General features: G+C 42.3%; 1 protein-coding gene across 1 annotated transcript in view; it reads right to left on the reverse strand.

The window, feature by feature from the left end:
* Positions 1–21,126, reverse strand: part of LOC145406369 (ral GTPase-activating protein subunit beta) — a 174,280-nt gene that overhangs the window by 104,130 nt on the left and 49,024 nt on the right. Inside the window, exons 10-14 of the mRNA XM_080277534.1 lie at positions 20,964–21,126; positions 18,632–18,724; positions 18,161–18,292; positions 15,553–15,772; positions 2,084–2,240 (exon numbers count right to left, since the gene is read on the reverse strand). The exon at positions 20,964–21,126 is cut by the window's right edge and continues 14 nt beyond it. Coding sequence (XP_080133660.1) covers positions 2,084–2,240; positions 15,553–15,772; positions 18,161–18,292; positions 18,632–18,724; positions 20,964–21,126 — 765 coding nt within the window. The remainder of the gene's footprint in view (positions 1–2,083; positions 2,241–15,552; positions 15,773–18,160; positions 18,293–18,631; positions 18,725–20,963) is intronic.

The raw sequence follows: 21,126 nt of genomic DNA on the forward strand, positions 1-21,126 counted from the left end.
GGCCACCTAATGGGGACTCTCCATGCTGCTCGATCTCTGGCAGCTTCCCTATTCAGTCCCTTATCCCTGAGGTCATACTCAATGACCTTGTCCCATGTCTTTTTTGGTCTACCTCTCGTAACCTTACCCCCAACATTAACACTTCTCACTTTCTGCACCCAATTATCATCCCACACCCTCTCCACATGCCCAAACCATCTCATTCTATCTCTCCTCGTCACAACACCAATACATTCCAGTCCCAACCCACCCCTCAACTCTTCCATTGTAAACCTAGCCCCCCAGGCCTCACACTCAAGAACACACTGCATATCCATCTCATCATTGTCATTTCTGAAGTTTGAGCCTGTGGATATCCTCTTCCTTCACTGCCCAGATCTCACTACCATACATGGGTAACAAAAATAGTACAAAGGACAATGCCGTAATACATGCAGTATGATGTGACATTCGTATACAGTTCCATCCCTCCCTTTCATCCACTGAGCAGCAGAGGACTGGTAGCTTGGGGCTGTATTAATAAGCCCTAGAATCTGGTGACATCTTTTGTATTCCAGTCCTGCTATCTCCAGACCAATTTATTCAGCTTTAAGTAAACATTTCAAAACAGGGGAGTCAAATGTAGCCTACATGACCTCTTCTCAGCAAAGGGCCTTCGCTAAACTGAATAAAATTATTTGTCAGTTTTAAGAAAAAACTAAAAAAGACATTACCATACTGAAGGGGTTGAAACAGAGGCAAAATTGCAAGCAAGTCCTGAATTTTTTTATGGCCATTAAATGTGGTAACCCTTCAACCTACATAACGGTAAAGTTGGTAACAATATACAAAGGTCAGATACTTTCTATTATCATAACAACATACAGTAACATAAAAATGATGCTATACTTCCTCTTAGCCCATGGGCTGCACAATTACCTTTTCTTTTCCCACCCCATGGTGAGCAAAGAATGAAAGTTTTTTTTTTTTTTTTTTTTTTTTTTTTTTTGATGATGATAAACATCCAGGGCATCATCTGGTGAAAAAAAAAAAAATCTCTCTCTCTCCGTCTTTGCTTAGGGCCATGCGTAAGTTTACATAGGGGAATAGTGAAAAAATGGAGGAAAAAAAAAAAATTGTTTATCATAAACTTGAAGATAAATATCCAGGGCATCATCTGGTGAAAAAAAAAAAATTCTCTCTCTCTCTCTCTCCATCTTTGCATAGCGCCGTGTAAGTTTGCGTAGGGATGGACTAGTCAGTGGTGATGCACAGCCAGCACAGCCTGAGCTGTGGCCCACAACGTGAGAGTTAAGGAATCCCCACATTAAGCTTACGCATGATAGAGATGATATTTTCTATGACCTGGAAGCAAAACCAAATGTCAAAAGCTACTAATAAATTCCCAAAAGTTACCTGAAGCTGTTGGGAAAAATAAAATTTTGAGATTCATGACATGATGTGTAACAATGTAAGTCACAACTCTGACTCTATGTACAATCACTCAGAACAAAGATCATCATGTGATGATGTTCCCTGTGGCTGAATGTTCCCACCCTAATACTGATGACTGTGTGGCTAGTTATCAAGTTTACAGCCACATTTCACTCTCATAGTAGTATTTGGCAATACTGATGGTGGCCACTCATAATCACTATCATCATCAAACACTTCAGATATTACTATAAAAAACAATGGGGGCTTGTCCACACCATAATGCTCTCAATTTTAACAATCCAACCAGTGCAGTCCTCCTACAATTTACTCAAAAGATGTGAAATGAACATCTCATTCTATATACAAAACAGGTGGAAGCTGAAATAGTAGTTACCACAGTAATCGAGTTGCATAAACCCCTTCAGTACAATGACTCACTTTGTTTTATCTTGCTACCTCCAAATGATTTTATGCACCTCAGGATAGACTTTATAAGCTGGAGAGGTTAGATATGGCCTCCATCATCCCATTCACAACAGGAAGCCTGCTCCCAGCTGAATAGAAGCATCTGGAGAAAGCAAGAATATACTGAAGAACATGCCATCAGACCAAAGGAATTAAAGAAAATTCCAACATGCAATACCTCTGAAGACTCAAAAAAGTTTACCCTTGCACTTTGGTATCGGTTAGGTGGGGGATTCGCAGCCTCATGTGGGGAGAGGACTGGGACATCGTTCAGTTTCAGACCCTGGTGCAGTGCTATGTAGAACCGTGCCAGATAAACAGGTAGGATCTCCTCACCAGTCTTCTTGGAGCAAAATACCCTGGCAAAAACAAACAATGCAATTAGTTTACTTGTTATTACCATTATTCTATAATCCAAACATTTATTACCACAAAAGGAATATAAGAGCAGAGAGCTAGGCTACAGTTCAGTCTCTGAGGTGAGGATGATCGCTTGTTCACCCGTAAGTGGCATTATGCAACAATAAACCCCCAACAACCACTTTGATGTAAACCATGATGGGCCATATCTGACTGAAGCACTTTAACCCACTATACCACCTGGTACATACAGGAAGCAACCCATCGAACAAGAGAGTATCAACCAAAACATAGTTTTGAGATAAACATGTCTGAAGGTTTCACCATTTATAATTTCACAATGCTTGCATCAATTTCATTTGTGCACTCACCAAAAAATCAGCAATTTCATAGACCTCCAAACTATTAACATCTTACATAAAACATATCACTGTATTGTGACATATTGTTTATAAAGACTTCAACATGCTTCCATGTGTCGGCTTTGGTCACCTAATGGGAGCTTTCATTGCTGCTCAATCTCTGGCGGTCTCTCTAGTAAGCTCCTTATCCCTGACGTCACACTCTATGATCTCATCCCAGGTCTTTTTTTGGTCTGAATCTTGCAACCCTACCCCAGACATTCACACTTCTCACCCTCCACACCCAGCTGTCATCCTCCATCCTCTCAACATGCTCAAACCATTTCAATCTACTCCTCCTCATCACAGCAGCAAAACATTCAAGTCCCATCCTTCCTCTCAAATCTTCAATTGCAATTCTAGCCCCCCCCCAGGTCTCACATTCAGGGGTGCAATACACATTCATCTAATCAATGTCATTTCTATACGTTTGAGCCTACGAATATCCACTTCCTTTACTGCCTATGTCTCATTCCCATACAGCATTACATTCCTAACATATGTCACATACAAAGATCCAATTGCATGAAGGGAGAATCCTCACAATGTTAGGAGAGGTAGGAGAGGAACAGCTTCATAAACTTCCTCCAACCACTCCTAACTCTAGAAACAGAGCAAGTTCCAGCCCCACCTCCAGCACGTAACATATTCCCCAAATAACAAAACTCCTCCAAACACTCAAGTGACTCTCCAGCAAAATCAATTCTTTCATGCCTGACAATCTCTATGTGCTCTCCCCGACACACTGCAGCCTACCTCTAGTGCCACTGCATCCCTTATGCACCCACTTATCAAAAACATTTCACAATGCAGAGTTACTTCTCACACTCTTGTGGCAAACTGCACATGGCCACACTCCAACTGTTTTAACAGTACTGCCGCCAGCCCTAGATATCATCACTTTCAACTATCCATGTTTATTCTCAATCCCTTGTGTCCCACTCTGTTTCTCCACCTCCTTTTCATTCCCTGCAATCAACACAAAGTCATCAGCATACAACATCTCTCTAGGGAGTCCATTACTGAAGCCATATGAGACAGCTTCAAGCATCATGAAAAACAAGAAGTGACTCAAGACTGGCCCCTAATGGACGCCAACATCCATGGAAAACTCGTCATTCAAATCTCCATTAACTCACCTGGGTGCAGGCACCCACATACATGACCATTACCATTCTAACCAGCCACTCCTTGATCCCAAGCTTTCTCACTGTCCATTTCACTGCCTTCAAAGAGACTAGGTCAAAGGCCTTCTCTATCTATCTATCTATAGCCCGACGCCCTAATCCCGCAAAGGGTGGCCGCAGACAAAACGCCTCCAAGTCGCTCTGTCACCTATCATATGACCACCCTCCCCCCAACTCACCCCCCCTCCCTCATATACCTCTCAACTCCATCCCTCCACCTCATCCTCGGTCTACCCCTCCCTCTCCCTCCCTCCACCTCACCCACATACACCCCCTTAGTCAGTCTTTCATTCTCCATTCTCTCCACATGTCCAAACCACCTCAGTGTATTTCTCCTAATCTTCTCAACCACATCCACATCTACCCCACAACGTTCCTTCACTTCTTCATTCGTCAACCTGTCCCTCCACGTCACTCCACATGCTCCTCTCAAGTAACTTATTTCCACTGCTCTCACTCTTGACTTGTTCCCCTCTTGCAAGGTCCACGCCTCACTTCCATACGTCAGGGTAGGGATCACAATACTATCATGCAGCGACTTCTTAACTTCCATACTCACCTCCCTATTTCTCATCACTGCTTTCAGTGTACCAACAACCTTCCTTCCCTGCTGTACCCTTTCATGCACTTCATCCCCCAAAGTTCAATCCTTACTCATCACATTACCCAAGTATTGTACTTGAATGCACTCACATTCTCCATATCCTCACCATCCAACCTCACTGCACACTCTGTGACTTCATTCCTCTCAAACACCATAACTTTACTTTTGTTTACATTAACTTTCAGATTCCTCCTCCTACACACTGTCCCAAATTCGTTCACCAAACCTTGCAATTCCCATTCATCTTCACTTAGCAATACTGTATCATCAGCAAACAGCAACACCGGAAGCTTTCAAATCTCACCCTCATTCATTAGGGCCAGCCCCACATCCACTGCCCTACCTTGCACCTCCTTTACAACCCCATCCATGTATATATTAAACAGCCATGGAGACATCACACAACCCTGTTTCAGTCCCACACTGAGATCAAAGAACTCACTCAGCTCACCATCTACTCACACCGTAGCCCTAGCTCCCTCGTACATACTCTTCACAGCACTCAACAATTTCCCCTCCACTCCATATATTCTTAATACCTTCCACATACCTTGCCTATCTATTCTGTCATAAGCTTTCTCCAAGTCCATGAAGGCAGCATACACTTTCTTTCCCTTCTCTAGATAATTCTCCACTAAACATCTTAGAACAAATATCTGATCTACACACCCTTTTCCCTTCCTAAATCCCCCTTGTTCTTCTCCAACTAGCTCCTCTGTCATATGCCTAACCCTATCAATGAGTATTCTACCATATATTTTACCAGTCACACTAAGAAGGCAAATACCCCTATGGTTACCACATACTTCTCTCTCCCCTTTTCCTTTGTATAAAGGAACAATTATACCTGATTTCCAGTCCTCTGGAACCCTTCCCTCTTCTCAAGCCAAAGTACACAACTTCCATATCCACTCCACAACAATCTCATCCTCATATCTAAACATTTCACCACACACTCCATCAATTCCTGGGGCCTTTCCCAACTTAATCTTCTTCATTGCTTCCACTACTTCCGCCCTACTGATCTCTTCCTCCCTCCTCTCATCTCTTCTTCTCCCAGCCATTCCCCAACCACTTATACTCGCACTGCTCTCACTCCCTACATTCAACAAATCCTCAAAGTGCTCCTTCCATCTCCTCAATTTCTCTCTCTTCTTCACCAACAATCTATTATTCCTATCTTTCACTCCCCTACTATTTCCCCTTTCACGCTGCCTTACTTTCTTTACCTCCTTCCAAAACAATTTCTTACTCTCCCTCCATTTCACATGCAGATTCCTCCCAAACTCTTCATCCACTTTCTTCTTACTCTCCTTCACCAGTCTCTTAACCTCCCTTCTCCTGCTCACATATACCTCTCTCTTCTCTCTCTCTCATCTTCTCCCCTACCTCTACTCGCTAACCATTCACTATATGTCTTCTTCTTTTGTTCCACAGCTTGTTTAACCTCATCATTCCACCATGCTGTCCCTTGCATACCCTTGCATCTCCTCCTCACTCCACAAACTGCCTCACACGCTGCACCTATCTCTTCCAAATCATCAAAAATAATGTACAGCTCCCTCTTCTTTCCTATATATTTTTCCAGAAGCTGCCAGACAATGAATTTGGCATCAGTAGCCCCTTTGCCTAGAATAAACCCAAAATGCATTTCATCAGTATTCACAGTTTCCTTTATCGTACCTTTTACGACTCTCAATTGCCATCATTATGTGGTTCATTAGTCTTATGCCTCAATAATTTCCTCTTTCCAGGGCATCTATCTCCCCTTTACATACATTAACATCACAGTCTTCTGCCGGTCATTTGGGACAACACACAACAGTTCTCAGCAAGTCATCTGAGACAAATCACATACAGACAGCCCTCCACATTCTCAGGGGTTAGTGGACACAGACCCCCACAAATGTGGATTTTCCGCGAATGTTTTGTGCACCCTCCCGTAAATGCCTCTACAGCCACAAATCATCCCCTGTGGACAAGTGTAAGCATACTCTACCTAATAAACCATATCTGGGACCTGAAAGAAGCATAAAATATCACTAATAGCTGATGACTTGCCCACACGTGAATGTGGACAAGTCATCAGCCGCATACATACCCATATCTGGGACCTGAAAGAAGCATAAAATATCACTAATAGCTGATGACTTGCCCACATTCACGTGTGGGCAAGTCATCAGCTGCATATATACCCCAACTTCTTACAATCATACCCATTAAATTCAGTCTTGGCTCCACAGAGGGGCAATATGCGAGACCCACGAAAGTTGATTCCGCAAATGTGGAGGACCACCTGTATTATCAGGTTTACCAAATCAGTACCTTAACTATTCTATTCTACTCTATTGCCAGACGCCTTAACCCCGTAAGGAGTGGCCACAAACAAATCGCCTCCATGTCACCCTTGCTCTCACCATTTCACTGCTCTGCTCCCAGTTCACATCCCCTTCTCTCATATACCCCTCCACTCCATCCCTTCATCTTATTCTTGGCCTTCCCCTCCCTCTCCCCTCCTCCACCTCACTCACATACTCTCCTCATCAGTCTCTCATTCTCCATCCTCTCCACATGGACAAACCACCTCAATGCGTTTCTCCTAATGCTTTCTATCACATCCACATCCACGTCACATTGCTCCTTCACCTCCTCATTTGTCAGTCTGTCTCTCAATGTGACTCCACATGATCCTCTCAAATAACTTATTTCCACCGCTCTTACTCTAGACTTCTGTCCCTTCAACAAAGTCCAAGCTTCACTTCCATACATTAGAGGTGGCATCACACTACTATCATACAGTAACTTTTTCACTTCCTTGCTCACTTCCCTGTTCCTTATCACTGCTTTCAAGGAACCAGCAACCATTCTTCATTGTTGTACCCTTTCAAGCATTTCACCCTCTAAACTTCCACTCTTCCTCATCACACTACCCAGGTACTTAAACGCACGCACACTTTCCATTTCCTCCTCATCTAACCTCACTGTACATTTACTGACTTCACTTCTCTCAAAGACCATAACTTTACTCTTTCCTATATTCACCTTTAGATTCCATTTCTTACACATTCTCCCAAACTCATCCACCAAGCCTTGCAGCTCCCCTTCATCTTCACTTAACAACATAGTATAAACTGCAAACAACAGTACAGGGAGTTTCCAAACGCTACCCTCTCTCATTAGGGCCACTCCAACATCCACTGCCCTACCTTGTATCTCTTTTATAACCCCATCCATATACAGATTGAACAATCATGGAGACATGACTCATCCCTGTTTCAATCCACCCTTCAAATAAAAGAATTCGCTCAGTTCATTATCCACAAATACTGCAGCCTTAGCACCCTCATCCATACTCTTCATGGCATTCAACAACTTCCCATCTACACCATATATCCTTAATACTTTCCACAATCCTTGCCGATACACCCTGTCATATGTTTTCTCCAAATCCATGAAGGCTCCATACAACTTCTTTCTCTTCTCTAGAAACTTTTTCACTAAAGATCTATGAATGAAAATCTGATCTACAAAACCTCTTCCCTTCCTAAAACATCCCTGTTCTTCTCCACCTAATTCTTCTGTTACATCACTAACTCTGTCAATAAGTATCCTACCATATACTTTTCCTATTACACTAAGAAGACAAATGCCCCTTTAATTACCACATACTTCTTTTTCCCCTTTTCCTTTGTACAGGGGAATAATTATACCTGACTTTCAATCCTCTGGGACTCTACCTTCCTCCCAGGCCAATCTGCACATCTTCCACATCCATTCAATTACTACTGTATCTCTACTCCATGCTTCAGCATTTCACCACGCACTCCATCAATTCCTGGGGCTTTCCCCATTTTCACTTTCATCATTGGTTACACAACTTCCATCCTACTGATTTCTTTCCCTCTTCTCACATCCCTCCTTCTCCCAGCCATTCCCCAACCAATTATACTTGTATTACTTTCATTCTCTATGTTCAAGAATTCCTTAAAGTGTTCTCCCCATCTGCTCACTTTTTCTCCCTTCTCCACTAGTAATCTACCATTTTTATCTTTCACTCCCCAACTAACTTCTTTGACACCCTGTCTAACTCGCTTTACCTCTTTCCAGAATATTTTCTTACATTCCCTTCACTTTACATTCAAATTCCTTCCAAATTCCTCATCCACTCTCTTCTTACTCTCCCTTACTAATCTTTTCAACTCTCTCTTCCTCTCTACATACAACTCTCTCTTCCATCTCTCAACTTCTTCCACACCCATTTCTCATCCACTCACTAAATGCTTTCTTCTTTTGTGCCACAGCCTGTCTCACCTCTTCATTCCACCATGCTGTTCCTTGCATCCCCTTTTGTCTTCTCTTCATCCCACACACCACCTCACATGCTGCACAGATTTCTTCCGTGAATATCTAGTACACACCTTCCACATCCCCCATCTGCTCCAATCCATACTTACCAATCGTTCCCCCACTTCTCTCTTATATTCTGCCTTTTTTCTTCATCCTCTTGTATCCTTTTCACCCTACTTGTATGAACTACTTCCTCCTGTCCTTCCCTTCCTCTATTCCTCCATTTCATTTGGACCTTGATTCTCACCACCACCAAGTGGTAGTCAGAAAGTCCATCCCCCAACCTCTATATGCTCTTGCATCCATTACACACCTCATCCTATCATCCACACACACATAATCAATCATTGCCCTTCATTCATTCAGTTCACCACCCACCCTTCTCATCACTCGCCATGTATCCCTGTGGATCATCTTGTGCCTGGAGAGAGTATTGGCTATCACCAACCCCCTCCCAGCACAAATGTCCACTAAGGCACTGCCATTCTCATCCATCTCTGCAGGCACACCCCACTCAGCAACTACTCCATCCACCCTTCACATTCCCTTCTTTCCCATTCATATCTCCAATCAAAAACAGTCTCTCATTCCTTTCAACCTTTTCCATGCATGTTTCCGCATTTGTAAAGAACTTTTCTCTCACTCCGCTTGCAAGATCTTGCATTGGCGCATATACACACACAATCGCCCACATATGTAGTCCAACTTTCAATCTTACACGAACAATCCTTGAGCCAACTGATCCATATTCTCTTATATTCTCCTTCCATCTGTTACTCACAACAATACACACTCCCTCTTTTGCCCTCTCATTCTCACCTACTCCCATGCATATGCCCCATCCATACTCCCATTCTTTCACACATTACCTCTCCATTAGTTTCAGTTAATCCACATACGTGCACTTCTGCACCCTCAAGCACCAGGACAATCTCTCTCTCTTTCACCTCGTTATTTGCACCCCTTACGTTCCATGTTGCAATCCGTACCATGTCCTTTGTTCGGTCCTTAGTCATCACCTGTTAGTCAGTCCTGGTCCAAGGCTTCTTTTTCATATTTTTACTTAGTTGTTTTCTGTGGAGGGACACCAACCCTAATCTTCAATATTTCAGCAGTCAGCCCAGATGCATCTACTACCTTCCCAAACTGCATCCTGCCTACTGCCCTGCTCACACATGGAGGCTGCCAGAGATCAAGCAGTGAGGAAAGCTGCCATTAAGTGACCAAGGCAAACGCATGCAAGCATGTTGGAGTCTTTATAAACGACATAAGAGATATGAACACTGACAGCATCAAGCAAAGTCCAAGGAATAATATGTTCATATCAATACCGCTCCACTGAGTTAATGTAATGCAGTAAAGTCATGTGATGGGGGACTAAACATAGGAGCTCTGACCATACTCCAAAGGCTTCTCTTGGGGCAAAAGAAGTGAGATCTAAGCCATGGGAACATGTTGGTGCCTGTAGCTCAATTTTGTCAATTTGGCCGATAGAGTCAGCGCTCACATAACACATGATTGAACAGTGCAAAACTCACATAACACTGAAGGCAAAATTTGATGCCCAAATTTAGTCACAATGCAAAAATGATACACATTACGCACGTGGAGGTAGGTGCCCATGTTTTTTAAAACAATACTATGCAGCGACAATAGACATTACGCAGGCGGAGGTAGGTGCCCATGTTTTTGACAACCATACTATGCTGCGACAATAGACATAACACAGTCAGAGGCCCCAAATTATGGTTCAAACAGTCATAACACTGCAAATTAGGGTCATAATGTGGTGGTAACGGACATAATGCAGCCAGTGATAGTCATAGCACAGGCTGCATCAGCCTATGATGTATGGCTGTCACGTGTCTCTGCAGGGTGTCATCACAGTCCACTGAGCATGCCTGCCCCAGTTGAGCCTACCCTCTCCCCGCGATCTGGCGGCACACGTGCTCTGTGTGATCTTTGCTCTTTTTTTCTTGGCCACAGAACCCCACTCCACCTCCCCCCAGCAAGCCCACAACCTCTTTCATTCAAGGTGAGGAATCCTGCAGTGTTTGTGTGTGACAAAGTCCTTATTAGGTAGGTAAATGTCCCAGAACTTGGGGCTGACTTGGGTACCATGAAACCCTTAAACATGTAACCATATGGCCATCAAATGCGGAAATCTCATAAAGCAGGACCCTCGGGGTACAGTATTTGAGCGTTATGTGAGAGCTCATTGTACATCCTTGTTCCATGGGATGCCTCATATTTGGCTGTGTGGTTGCTACCCAATGTAGTATAGTAAATAATTTCCCAGGCTACATGAAATCACTGACTTTGTCACTCAGTGTAGCATCATCTGATGGTAGCACTACCTGAAGTGAGTGGATGGTGTACACCCCTAGTGATACTTGTCGCATCACACATTTCATTCTCATAACACACACACTTCTTCATACACAACCAAAGCCTTCTGACAGCATGAAGCTGAAGTGGGTGGATTTCTAAACTTCACATCCATATGAGCCAGGGTCACAAAAACAATAATAATCCCTATATAGGTTAAGAATTTCCTCAAAACTTATATGTTAACAGTACAATACTGCAGTTCTGCACAGAGATTCCAACAAAAAAACTCTGTTAACCATATCCCGCGAAGGGAGGAGCGTAAATTCTGGCTGTGCGCGTAACTCTCGCTCGAGAGCTTTCAGAACAGTCGTGTAGAGGTATTTTCCTTCTAACGCTCGTAGGAAAGTTATCATTCATCACAGAAAGGCCACTTTGGTCTCATTTTGAAGACGAAGAGTTTTGCTCTGTCATACATTGTCCAAAATGACAAAATATACAACATAAAATGCAAATAAGTGAGTAGAAGTTAGCTGACAGGCTAAAGTTTTACACTGTCCTTTAACTCCTACACCGCGGGCATGTTTACCAATGTTTTGCATGTGCCGCGGGGTTATTCAGGCTCCGACAGACTCTCAAAAAATATTTGTCAAAAATCAGTTATTAGTCCAAGAATATTAAAATTAAATATGCTTATGGCACATACCTTCAGCTTTCTCCTGGAATGTTTGTTGAGCCTTCGTCGGTTACCGTAGGACTTGTGGAGACCTCTGAAGTTGGGTAACGAAGTCTCCACTTTACACTTCCCGACAACCCGTAATATGATTACCACAGCCAGATATTAACACTATAAACACTACTCTATGATTTTCAAGTAGTTTGGGATCCATACTCCAAAAAAAAAAAAAACAATGTGAAAGCAATGTAAATTATGAGCGCGTCTGACCGTCGCACTTGCGCTAGTTCGCTCTTGGTACTCTGTCATTTATTATTCATAAAACCCCTCACACTTTATATTTCTATTACTATATAACACTTATATATATCTACAGTCTTTATCCATAAGTTTCCTTCAGTAGTATTAGTTTATTGTCACTGTAGGGATTCAATTTCTTTCAGTAAAATACGTAGCATTCACTTTCTCTTCCTGTATACTAGCATTGACAATGAATGTCACTTTCATCTTCACTCTCATAACTCATAGTATTCAGACATGCTAGAGTGAAACTTTCACTTTCATTACTCCTAGGGTATATACTCGTATTCTTATAATACTACTCATTTACATTTTTATTTATGTTCTCTATTTTATTTACGTTATTTACATTTCTATTTTATTTACACTGTGTTATGCACTGTCACTTGAAGTAACTTATAAAACTATTTTCCATTGTTCACGTATAGTTACATTCATTACTTTCACTTGCTGTTTACACATTACAGTATTTACAATTCCACTTGCACTGTTTTACTCAATAGAAAGATCGTAGTCACTCTTTTATCAATTGTCAGCCCTTTACCTCTTTCCACACGAGGTTTAGTAGGGGGTAAAGGTCACAGGGCCCTTTGCATGGAGGTGAAAAAGTCCCTGAAGTCAGCAAGAGGAAACAGACGTACCTCTACTTCGGAAGATGAGAGTAAACTGATAAGGGAGGGCCAGGTGGAGGCCTACTTAGGGGATATTCAGTACTACCAACGTTAGCTCTTGAAACAGCTATGTATAGCACTGAAATGATTGGCAGGAAATCTAGACAATACATTATAAATTAGGTAGTTCCAGGTGAATGTAAATATCACTTAGGCTTCTCCCTTCCCTCCTTATATGTATATTTATTACGAAAATAGATTATATGGCATACTTCAAGGGGAAAAAAACAGCGAAAATTAGCGAACGAGTGCACGTGAGGTGTTGTCAGGTGATAATTAGCCAATTCCAGGTGTATGGCACTCTCACTTACCTTATTTCTTTCTTGTATATATTATTTGGTATAAGAATAGGGCATAGGGTTTATTTCAATGGATGAAATCAGTGAAAAATTCCAGGGAAGATTTACTTAGCGTAGCACGGCCGGGCAGACGAGAGGATAGGGTAATGGAGGGGGGGTAGGGAGGGGAGTCAAGAACGGGGAGAAATGGCTAAATTGTCAACAATGGATGGGAGTACAGATGAGATTAGGAGTGCTGACTAGTGTTGGACATTGGCAGTACTGATAGATGATACAAGCCCCCATTTGGAAGCCCAGGTGAATTCAAAATAACACAGAATCACAAAAGCGACGCCCCGCGGTATGATCCCTTGCTCCCAAGCGTCACGAAAGTGACGCCCCGTGGTTAAGGGGTTAAAAAAAATATTCGCAAAAAAAAAACTATTCAAGAAGTAATAATATTTTTTGCTTCAATACGTAGCAGAATAAATTTCCATTCCAATAATACATTATTTGTTGTATTTTCTTAAATAATAATCCTGCATATATACACGAGAAAAAGGAGCATAAGAGTTCGGCGGAAGGTCAAGAGGTGTACATCCTACCTGTGAGGAACCTCACACCACACTGAGGCAAGCAAACCAAGTGAGCACGCACACACCAGCTGTGGCAGGCTTAGCTCCGCCCACTTTTGCCCGTCATCCAACAAAAATGACGACTCCCTAATTATTTCTTTAGAGATTACATAGGATGACGGGTAAAGTCGTCATACTGACATCAGAAGTTGACAAATGCATGACGACCCAGGTCATCATTGGTAAGTCTAAGGGCTAATTACTATATCTGGATCACCCTTGTATTTTCACATGATATATCTCCCCATAAATTGACTGCCTAATGCATACTCCCAGAATTTATCTGAGGTTACCCCCTCCATACACACACTTGCATGCACACACGCATGCATGCATGCACGTGTGAGCGCACACAGACACACACAGACACACACACACACACATATATATATATATTAAACTGGCACAAAAGAACTAGATATAGAAGCTTCAGGGACCTTCAGTTAAGGTCCTTGGTGTGGAGTGGTGTGGGAGGGTTATTTTGTGTGGTGTGGTGTCAGGTGATGGTATGGTGCTTTGTATTGTGTTGCATGGTGTGGTGTGACTTTGCTAAAGATTAGGAAGTGAAGCATCTCATTTCTGAATGTTATTAGTGAGATAAAGATAGGAAGGGCTGCTCCAGGGGATGATCTCTTATGCTGTTGTTGATGAGCAATCCCAGTCTGTCTGGCTGAGCACATCCCTCAACCACAGGCAAGCAACTCTCCAAGGAAGGCTGTCCTTATGGCAGAGCCTTGTCACAGTGAGTTGTGGGGAAGAGTGGGGCACCACAGTAGGCTCTTCATTACCCTGTTATTTGGTTATATGGTTACCATCCTGCATTGTAAATAATTTCCTGGGCTACAAGAAACCATTAGACTTGTCACTCAATGCTAAGCCACCTACAGCAGTGAGAAGGGTAATACAATATGAGAGGAAGAATAAGAGAATCAGAAAGACATGAGAGCAGGCACAGAAAATGAATGATAAACACGGACGAAGAAGTAGGCAACACTACATCAAGTGAAAGAATGATGGTCACCACCACCTACCACCAAGCTCTCTCATGTAAAAAAAAACTGATACTTTCAATGTGGTCATACTGTACTACTGTCTGCAGATGATACTATGTTGTTAAGTGCAGATGAATGGGAGCTGCAAGGCTTGGTGAATGAGTTTGGGAGAGTATGTAAGAAAAGGAATCTAAAGGTGAATATAGGGAAGAGTAAACGTGTAGTCTTCGACAGAAATGAAGTTACTGAATGTACTGTACAGTGAGGTCGGATGAGGAGGAAATGGAAAAAGTGAGTGCATTTAAGTACTTGGGTAGTGTGATGAGTAAGAATTGAGTTTAGTGGGTGAAGTGCTTGAAAGGGTACAACAAGAAAGGTTGTTGGTTCTTTTAAAGCAGTGGTAAGAAACAGGGAAGTGGGCATGGAAGTGAAAAAGTTGCTGCATGACAGTATTGTGATACCAACTCTAACATATGGAAGTGAAGATTACACCCTGTTGGAAGGACAGAAGTCAAAAGTGAGAACAGTGGAAATTAGTTTTTTGAAAGGCTCATGTGGAGTCACATGGAGAGACAGACTAACAAATGAGGAAGTGAAGGAGAATTGTGGTGTGGATATGGATGTGATAGAAAGCATTAGGAGAAACATACTGAGGTGGTTTGCACATGAGGAGAAGATGGAGAGTGAGAGACTGATGAGGAGAGTGTGTGAAAGAGGTGGAGGGGGGGAGAGGGAGGGGGAGGCCAAGGATGTGATGGAGGGATGGAGTGGAGAGGTATATGAGAGGGGGATGAGCTAGGAGCAGGGCAGTGAAATGGCTGGGGACATGGCGACATGGAGGCGATTTGTTTGTGGCCACACCTTATGGGATTAAGGCATCTGGCTGGCATACCTGCAAAGTGCACCTAAAGCTTCAGCTCTGCCAGTCTGGAAATGTTGTGGTGTTAGATTGGTTAAGCGCTCAGCATGAGGGTCTGTGGTGCTGACAGTCATGGTTGTCCCTCCTGATGTAGAATCACTGGACTTGCGGCTGCCCTCACTAACACTTCCACCACTGTTGCCAAACACTGACGCTGGCCGCCGTGCTCCAGAGCTGCTGCTGCCTTCAGGTTCTTGTTAAGTACATCATGGCAACATGAGGACTAGAAAATATACATAAAAGTATTACATAATTATAACATGCTATGGTACTTCACAACCATGACCCCATTGGGCAGACTCCTCTTTAAGTAGTCTGGACTTCTGGGTTACCTATTGCATATTACTAAGGGAGACGACCACATGTGGTGCATGGAACATTCCTTGCAGACAGTTCTAATACTTTTTTCCAGTAATAAATAAGTGTTAATCTAGCATTATTATAGAATTCAGCAACTTATGGTAATAAAAAAATATATATGTAGTATTATTATGTAATTCAGCAATTAATGATTCTGCACAATTACGGTGAAAAAAAAAAAAGCTAAATTGTTGAAGTACAAATGATACGATGCTTTAGCTATACATCATTTGTTTGTATCATTTGTATGACTTATAATGGCTCCAACATGCTTGCATACATCAGCCCTGGTCAACTAATGGCAGCTAGCCACACTGCTCCATCTCTGGCAGCCTCCCTATTCAGTCAAATATCTTGTCTGCCTCTCATAACCCTACCCTTGACATTCACATCTCTCACCTTCCACACCCAACATGCCCTAACCACCTCAATCTACTTCTCAACACAGTAATAATACATTCCAGTCCTAACCTTCCCCCATCACAACTCTGTGCCCCATTCATATATGTGGCAAGTAGGATCCAAAGATAGACCAGCCATATGTCAACTGGCAATTATTCAAGTTTCTAAATTCTCAGTTCCACCACAAAGGCACACTGGTACTGCACACCCTCCATACAAAGTGCATAGTTTAACCTAATTGCCCATGAAATATGTGAGGTAGAGACCAATCTGTTGATTACCAAGTTAAAAAAGGTGCAACATCTATTATGTTCAGCTCCATATATACATGACTGAGCCAATTCTTTCTTTGGTTTATGCCTTTGCTCCCTCAATGCCCAAACACAGCTAAATCATACATTTCCTTACCATATCAAGCCATCTTCCTCTTGGTCTACGATGCCTCATCTTATGCTTAAAATCACCCATATACAGAAACCTTATTCACTAGCTCTGTCATATCCAGTCTCAACCTGAAGCCATACCATCTAAGCACAAAACTTTTCTAGGCACTGTAGTAGGAGATGGCAACCATCATCCAATCACTCGATGTAGCACTGCCTACTTCTTCCTTCCCTTCTCTTATTCTATCTCTGCGTCTGACCTCCTCTCTTCCTACCTCTCCTTTTCCTTCCTGTCGCTTTTTATTACTCTTCTTTCCACTTCAGATCGCTCTACCCTGAGTGACAAGCTTAATGGTTTCTTCTAACTCAGGAAACCATTTACAAAACTGGGTGGTAACCACATAACCATATTATGGGAGTTACGTGGAGCCTGCTATGGTGTCTCTGCTAACTAGGTGGAGACACAAATGCAGCATCCATAAAGGAACCAAACTTCCACACTATTCTTCATATCTCACTTTGGTGAGGCATTGTAAGCCACGAGAGAACATTGGTTCACTGCACAGGAAAACCCTGCAGGAGTGGCTGCTTACCTGCAGTTAACAGGTCTGCTCAACCAGACAGAGTGGGGTTGATCAACAATAACACACTCTTTTAACTTTTATTCCATACTTTTCAAGAATTCACTCATTCATTCATCATCCATTCCTGTGTTGCCCCAAAAGGAAAGTGACGAGCCTCACACAACCCTGGGGCATTAGGTGAGCAATAAACCCCAATCACCCCTTGGATATAAACCTGCCCAGGCTCAATCCGAATGGAGAGCCTTAATTACCCACTAAACCACCGGGTGCCATAATCAGGTAATTACCACCAGGCAGAGTAAATGGTTTCCTGGTGTACAGGAAATGATTTGGCTTGTCACCCAATGTAGAGTCACCTGTAAACAGAAGGAGGAAAGAATGAAGGAAAGAATGAAGGAAAGAAACAGAAGAGGAAGGAAGGAAAGAAGGAAGAGAGGAAAAGGCAGTCACCCAAGGGCAGCACTACAATGAGTGAGTGGATGGTACGTGCCCTCACCTACCAACAGTTTTCAAGAACCTCTAGCTATATTTCTTGTCCTACAAATTTATCTTACTTAACAATTTTATTCCCACTGCTCTCACTCTTCACTTTACAAACTCAAAGAATATTAACAATGTGGTGTGTGTGCTGACCTTAGTGCTTGAGAAAGTACAAGAAGGCTGGCACAGAAAGAAAGCAAGATGGAGTTTATTAAGTGAAACTGACCAAAACCATGCTGCACAGAAGAAAGGCATTAAAAAAAAAAAAAAATCATCATCATCATCATCATGGCGATGACAACGACGATGAAGATGATGATGACAATGGTGCTGATAATGAATATGGCTGACTGCCTTCCAATATAAACTCACTGTGCTGGGATGCAGGAGTGGTCTGGAGGTTGCAGTTGATCAGTGCTGCCTCAAACAGCCAAGGCCCAAACAGATGCAGGATGCTGTTAACTTTTGGCCGTCCGCTTGACATGAGACGTAAGCTATCTTCTCCTGAAATAACACCATAAACAAGGCAGGAAGGTTACTTTCATCCTCCTACAAGTACTGAATCCACAGCACATTAACAACATTTGCACATAACTTGTTAGATTCTGGAGGCATGGGGAAAAAAAAAAAAAAAAAAAATCAATACATCAGTGCAATGCTTTTTCTTAATATCACCTGTACTAACAACCTTTTAACTAAATTAGTATGCTCTGTTTGAGGTGCTCACTATCATATCTAGTATCAGGTATGCCACCATGAGACTTCACCCCAATCTTCATGTACATCACAACCTGTCATACAGTGATGAAAGGGGGGGGGGGAGAGGGGAAGGCTAGTACTTACCACTCTTGGCATCAATGGAGAGTGTGAGAGAGGATGATGGGGAGATCTGACGACTCTTTTGGCTCAGGCTGTCCAGGGAGGTGTTGGGTACACCTGCAAAGGATTATGGATTATATATGCAGTTGTAACAAAACCACAGATAATCCTTATTATTTACAAATCAGATGAGACTCTGTCCACTTCAACTTGGCCAAGAAGCTTAACCTTTTGCAGCTTACTGTATTTCCCATAGCTGAATGGCAGAAAAGGTCAATACAAGGAGGTCCTAATGTTATGAGAAGGCACATTTATGGAAATCTGTTTAGGGAATGCTCATATAATGGACTGTATTAACTATGGTAAAAATGGGATTTGGTATGTGAACACCACCAGTTTAAATCTCCAATACTAGGTAAGGCAATATTAAACAATCAAAAAAAGGTTAGTTATATCTAAAACACATGCATCTAATTAACATATGGCCTCCTCTACTGTACTGGGTGCATAAAGATCCCTCAAGATATGCCTCTGAAATTACAGCCATGTCCAGAAACTCTGAATCCTGGCTAGTGACTGCATACAACTTCAATGGTAAACATGAGTGCAGTAACCCTGAATAATAAACACATCCACCAAGCAGTATATATTTGTATGATAGCATAATCACAAAAACTGAACTCACATAATTATCATACCTATCTTCTTATATCAACACATATACTCGTCACACCGCTGGAGCTGAATTTTTTATTTATACTGTATTCAGCTCGTATAAAAAATCAGTCACAAAAACCCTTTTCACATTAACTACAGAAACATGAAAACTCATGAATTTATCGCTCTCTCATCATTAACCTCTTTAACCCGCCCCGTCCCGGCCACTTTTCGACCACTAGTACCCCCCAATCCCGGGCAATTTTCGACCTTTTTTTTTTTTTGCTAAAACTTTCGCTTTTGGTGAGAAACATCGAAAATTCATAGAGAAATCGCTCACCTGAGGTTTAAAATACTCATTACAGGTAGGAGAGCCTCCTTACTTTACTGGGTTTTCTATCAGGCTGGCACCAAAGAAAACGAGTTCTATGGGAGGATAACTATTTCACACCACTCATAAACGGTATTTATTTATTTACTGTTACGAATTTATATGTAGTACAAAAGTATATTGGTTTTCAAGCAGTAATATAGGCATTATAAGCATTGTTTCACTCACTAATACCTGACCTTTTTTTGCCACATTACCTGATCATCATTTCGAACTGTTTCTTCCTCTAATGCTATGTAAAGTTTGTTCTCCACATTGTCATTGATTGGGGAATCACTCTGGCCCTGAATTTCGTACCGTGGCATGACATGGCTATATTGGCCAGGTCACTGATAACAGGTGAATTGCTGAGAAAAGGGCATGCAGGGGGGGGGAGGAGGTCATGCTGGGTAAGGCATTGTCTCTGCCTGGCATCTTGTTGAGGCAGGTGTCCCGTGTATACGTACCAAAAATGACTCGCGAAAATTGAAAATTGTGGAAATTATGAACCTTGCAATTGCAGGACGTACTTCAGGACGTTGAAGTACGTCCTCGGGATTAGCTGTGACAAAACATGAGGACGTGGAAGTACGTCCTCAGGACGGCGCGGGTTAAATCACTTTCCAGTGATGAACGTACCTACATCTTAAACACAGCCAACTCATTTTCCTGACTGTAAGAGTAAGACTCTCCTCTCATTCTTTTTAACCTCCCATACCACATGCTACTTTGTCCAATATTTTTACTTTTTCCTCGAGTTAATTCTTTGTTTGTGTTCTTGCTACATTCACCGCATGAATGAGCAATTTTGGGGCACTGAGGCATGGGACCTGGGATAGCACAGTGGGTACTTCTTGAGGTGAAAGAGGGTTAATGAAGGCTATATCTAACCTGCCCAGCATGAAAACTCTCTCTTGTGCTCAAGAAAATCATCTAGAACCCACAGGAATATAACGTAAAGGACACCATCAAGGACAACCAATTATGCTGTTCTCACAATGCCTCCAGGGTTAAAAAAGGACTGCAGCTACTGTTATGTGCATCTCCAAACATACTCTGTACTTCATTAACAATTTGCTTAGCTTTTCTCTGGACTAAAAAAAAAAGTATCTGGTGATGGCCTAAACAAAATTCCTAAATGGTCCAACAGCAGATAAGAGGTCACTTGAGATAGCTTTTCAAGCCCAAGACTGCTTGGATTATTTCTTGACATACCAAAATCATTTGATATTAACCTCAGTAAGAACTTATGTACACCAATCAGTGTGAAAAGATAAGCCAATATGATTTTTTTCATACATTCCTCAAAAAATTAAGTACTGTACTGACCTAAGAAGGCATCTACTAAGCCTGAGATGCCCTTCATAGCTGAGAGAAAGATGGCAGGCAGCATCTGGAGGCATGGATGCTGGCTGGGCTCCACCACCAAGGCAGAAGAGATGGCATACTTCAGAAAGGCTGGGGTTTTGCTGATCACTGTGTGCCTACTCAG

This window comes from Coenobita brevimanus, chromosome 70 (assembly GCF_032717465.1).
Source record: "Coenobita brevimanus isolate Jiangsu-jjx chromosome 70, ASM3271746v2, whole genome shotgun sequence".
Taxonomy (NCBI): domain Eukaryota; kingdom Metazoa; phylum Arthropoda; class Malacostraca; order Decapoda; family Coenobitidae; genus Coenobita; species Coenobita brevimanus.